General features: G+C 38.7%; 1 protein-coding gene across 1 annotated transcript; it reads left to right on the plus strand.

Annotated features, from left to right (window-relative positions):
* The first annotated feature begins 320 nt into the window (after positions 1 to 320).
* LOC110446686 (testis-expressed protein 264-like) lies at positions 321 to 4,932 on the plus strand. The gene is made up of 3 exons (XM_021491962.1): positions 321 to 600; positions 1,388 to 1,609; positions 2,756 to 4,932. Exons 1-3 carry the CDS (start codon positions 337 to 339, stop codon positions 3,275 to 3,277), a joined length of 1,008 nt encoding a protein of 335 aa, XP_021347637.1. The 5' UTR covers positions 321 to 336; the 3' UTR covers positions 3,278 to 4,932.

Raw genomic sequence — 4,932 nt, forward strand, 5'->3', positions numbered from 1 at the left:
TTATTATCAGTCAGGGCAAATTTATATAAACTATACCAGAGTCAGAAAATCAGGATAGTAAATATGTTTCTGACATCTAAATTAACAAGGTTCATTTATTATTCCATTCTGATATTAAGGTTCTTAAAAAAACCACTACTTTAACAGCCGATATTTTTAATTGTTGAATTTAACATGGACTACCAAATGACTACGTATACGTGGTATTTTTTCCCGGGAAATTTCAGGCTTTGCAGAGTAACTTCCCTTTAAGCATTCGGAACCTCTTGTACGTTTGAGTCGTTACTCACGTGACTTTAAATTTGTTGATGTCATACGAATGGACTATTGACAGCAATGGCGGAAGTACTACTGGTGGCGGGGATAGTAATAATATTGTTTTGTTTGTTGTTGACACTGATTGCTTTGGTTATTTACTCTGGTTTATTAGAACATGTTAGTGTTGGGACCGGTAAGCCACCAATAGGAGAGGCTACCATTGCATACAAGTTTGCGCAAGGACCCTACAAAGAAGCAGGTCAACTGTGCAGTGACATCAGCCTTCTGGCTCCGACGAGCGGACCCAAAGTCGTCTGTATCTACTATGACGACCCCAAATTGGTAAACAAGTTTACTGTTGTTTGTGTCGAAAGGCTAAAAAAAACGCACACTTTAACATATGTCATTAATTATTTGATTTCTGCAAGATAAGCAGATTAAATTTAAAATCAGTCGAATCTAAAAATAGAAATGATACAAGAACGCCAACACAGATGCAAGTACATGTAGGTGGGTAACGGGTTGCTTACCTGTCTGGCTATTTGCCAATCATATTGTCTTGTCCGGACAATGCTACCAAGATAAACAGATAAAACACCACTATGTCTATTTATCATAGCATACAAATGCACTGCTCAATCTTAATGTTTTGTTACTAATACAAAAGATGTGTGCCACGACATGGGATAAAACCAATGATCGCACAGTTCTGGTCAGATGCTCTATTGCTGAGCTAAAGAAAATTTCTACTAGCTGAATACCAAAGTTTGATCAATTCAACACTATGTGTGCATGAACAATGCACATTCTTTACGCTACTCTTCCAATTCACCGTTCCAACAAATATATGTGTCATTGACCCTAAAAAACAACAGTACACAACATTTTTAAACTCGCCACAAAGGGTTCCCCTTCTTCTTTGTAGAAGAAGCGTCACAAACACCATGCAGTCTGTATAACAGGAATTCGAAGGAATAAATAGTCATTTGAGAGTCAGTGCCATGGACCCAAAAGCCTTTAATTATAAAGTGAATCTGTTTGTCTTGTTCAAATATTCATTGGATAAATTTGATTAATTAGATCTTCTTACTTGACCACTTTTGTAAGAAAAATTGTTTTTGAATTCCAGGTGCCATCCAGCAAGCTGCGTTATGCTGTCGGGGCAATTTTATCAGAGGATGGTAAACCCGAAGATGAAGATTTCAAAAAGAAGTTATTGGATGAAGGATACAAGATGTTCAAACTTCCCAGTGTGTCCTTCGCTGTGAGCACATTCTTCCCCTACAGAAGTACACTGTCTATTTTCATGGCCATCTTCAAAGTGTACCCTGCTATGGAATCCTATATACAGGTATGTATACATGTTATGATATGATTATATTTAAGGCTTCCTGCCCGATAATTGCATTCCACTCTCCTAGCCCTACCCCAATATAAACTTGTAATTGTAGATTGTAAAAAAGATTTTTGTCCTAAAATTCTATATACAGTTATTGAATTTCTCTGTAATTCTAGGCAAGGTTTGTTTTCCCACTATTCTATTTTCAATAAAACCTCAATATAATGCCCTCCTCCCATTCTTTTTCTTTACGTTTAGCCGACACACCTGTGCAACCGCCACTCCCCGACAACCTTCCAAACAATACATCTTCTCTCTCACGCACGCTCTCCATTAACACCAGTTTCTCCCTCTCGCTCCAATTTGTACTCCTCGCTTTCTTACTGTTAATTTCTGACATGTTCATTAGGCCTATAGTAGCAGACGACACTGTGAAACTTACCTTCACCCCGTCTCGTGCTTTGACAGTTTACGGGAAAAAGTTTCACGTTGTTTACACAAGTTTATCGACCTCCTTCAAAAAGAGTTCCCAATCGGGCCGCTTACAACATCGCGAAAGCTCCTCAACTTTTCCTCAGCTGAGGACGTCCTCAAGTTACTTGAGGAATGTTTATACAACCCATATTTGAGGAAATCTCAGCTAAGGAAATCTCAACTTAAGAAAATCTCAACTTGAGATTTTTTTATACAAGCGGGGCCTGTGCTCCATTTACCTCCTCTCTTACCACCAACATATTTCAATATTTTTATGTTTGTCTGGAGAATTATTTTGAATGTCAAAACTTATTTCTTTATTGAACAGTTTACATAGATGGGTGTAATCATCAAATTAAACAATGTGTGCAGTAGGAGAATGTGTATTACTTAAATCATTGTTACAATTATCCTGCAATCCTACCTACAAGAACATGTAGTTTGATTCTATAACATCAAATTAATTGACCCTTATCCATTACAAAAGCTTGATTTATTCGTTTTACTTTGTAACAATTTGCTTTCAATATATTTCCATAATTTTGTTAGTTTACTTTTACAAGGCTATAATAAATTCTGCGCCTTAGAGATCAAGACCAAAACACATTTCTATATTATGGACTATAACAAAACACAACACAATAACAACAACTGATATAAATAGTATATGTGTTGTTATTCCAGGAGCACCGCCTCTGTGCCCATCCTATGTTGGAGATCTACGATGCAGACAAAATGCATTTCATGGCTCCGCTGGCTAAGCAGAGTGAGTTTTATGTGGAGGAAGCTGAGGAAACCGGACTAAATCTAGACGATATCGAAGATGCAGATTCTGAGGGTGTGTCCTATGATGAGAGTATGCTCGACAGCAGTGTCTCCCGCAGTGAGGCCTCTGCCACTACTTTCATGGGGGAGGCGTCGGACGATGACGATGACACTGCTGAAGAAGGAAGTCCACGACCATCCGAGTTGTCTGTGAAATCAGAAGCAAGGGAGACAATTCAGAGAAATGAAAATTCAGATCTGTTAGATTCTGGGTTTAATTCTGAACAAGTGACAAGCCCAGATATTAGCCCTCAAAAGAGCGAGGGTGCCGGTGAAAAGTCGGGGGATGTTTCAGATGGGAATGAGTCCGGTTCATCGTTTGAGGAAATACAAATGGACACTGACAAGCAATTCTTGCCTTCAGGAGACTCAACAAAATGAAAGTTGCAAACTTTGTGAAACTGTTAATTAATGATACGATAATTGAATGTGATCAGGGATCACTTTATTTACACAGAAAAAAATGCTTCATAGATTTATAGAACACTCATCGATCATTTCGTGCAGCCTGCAGCCTCCGTGGACAGTAAGATTTGATAAGTATTATGAAGTAGAAAGCTCTTTATATTCCTGACCTAACTTTGTGGCTCATAGTTGGTTTGTTTGTACTGGCTGCTCCAGCTATCTCCACACTTCTCCACTGTATAAACATATTTGGTTTGCAAGAAACATTGTTTATCATTATCATAAGCTCAATGTAGTTATCAACTAGATATATCAATTCATATCAGAAGTTTGTAGAAATATTACTGCAGAGTCTGACCATGTTGTCCATTTCAGCAGAGTCTGCCACACTGTTGATTACAGCAGAGGCTTCAACACTGTTGATTACATCAGAGGCTTTAATCATACTATGCTGTTGATTACAGCAGAGGCTTCAACCGCTATTGATTACAGCAGAGGCTTCCATTCTGTTAATTACAGCAGCGGCTTCAACCGCTATTGATTACAGCAGAGGCTTTCATGCTGTTGATCACAGCAGAGGCTTTGGTGCTTTTGATTACTGTTGAGTCTGACCGTGCTGTCGGTTACTGTTGAGTCTGATCATGCACTGTTGAGTGACCATGCTGTCGGTTACTGAAGAGTCTGACCGTGTTGTCGGTTACTGCAGAGTCTTGACCATGCTGTCGGTTACTGCAGAGTCTGATCATGCTGTCAGTTACTGTTGAAGTCTGACCGTGCTGTCGTTTACTGCAGAGTCTGATCATGCTGTCGGTTGCTGTTGAGTCTGATCATGCTGTCGGTTACTGTTTAGTCTGATCATGCTGTCGGTTACTGTTGAGTCTGATCATGCTGTCGGTTACTGTTGAGTCTGATCATGCTGTCAGTTACTGTTGAGTCTGATCATGCTGTCTGCTACTGTGGATTTTGATCATATTCAAGCTGTTGGTCATGGTAGTGTTTGACTATGCTGTTAATTAGCAGAGTCTGGCTGTGGTGTGGTTTACCACAGAGTCTGACTTTGGTGTGGTTTACAACAGAGTCTGGCTGTGGTGTGGTTTACCACAGAGTCTGGCTGTGGTGTAGTTTAACACAGAATGCAACTGCTGTTTTTCATCACAGCATCTGACCATTCTTTCTGTTACCACGGAGATGACTCTATATGTTGCCTGTTACCGAGGAGACTTCACCTACATCAGCCATCAAATCAAACTGCTCCCTGTCATTTATTTGTTAATTGTGACTAGAAATCTTCAACCTGAAACAACCATCGGAAGAAATGGTTTATGTAAAATACACCTGACAAAATACGATGTTTGTGTTTTCCAAGGTTAGTGTATTTGAAGGTATAATTAATTTTGAAGCTCAACCTTGCCCTTGTGAGTTGTGTAAATGTACATTCTGTTGTTATGTTTGCGACACAGACGTAGCGTACACTGTTCAAATGATGTTTTGTTTCATATCATGTATTTTTTCTTTAAAATACTTCAAACTTTGTGCCCAAAATGAAATTCTCTGATTTTTTTCTTTTTAATGTATTTATTATTATCTTTATGTTTTGTATCAGAACTTTGGAATTATTTAGATAGCTAAAA

The sequence above is a fragment of the Mizuhopecten yessoensis genome, unplaced genomic scaffold (assembly GCF_002113885.1).
Source record: "Mizuhopecten yessoensis strain PY_sf001 unplaced genomic scaffold, ASM211388v2 scaffold2929, whole genome shotgun sequence".
Taxonomy (NCBI): domain Eukaryota; kingdom Metazoa; phylum Mollusca; class Bivalvia; order Pectinida; family Pectinidae; genus Mizuhopecten; species Mizuhopecten yessoensis.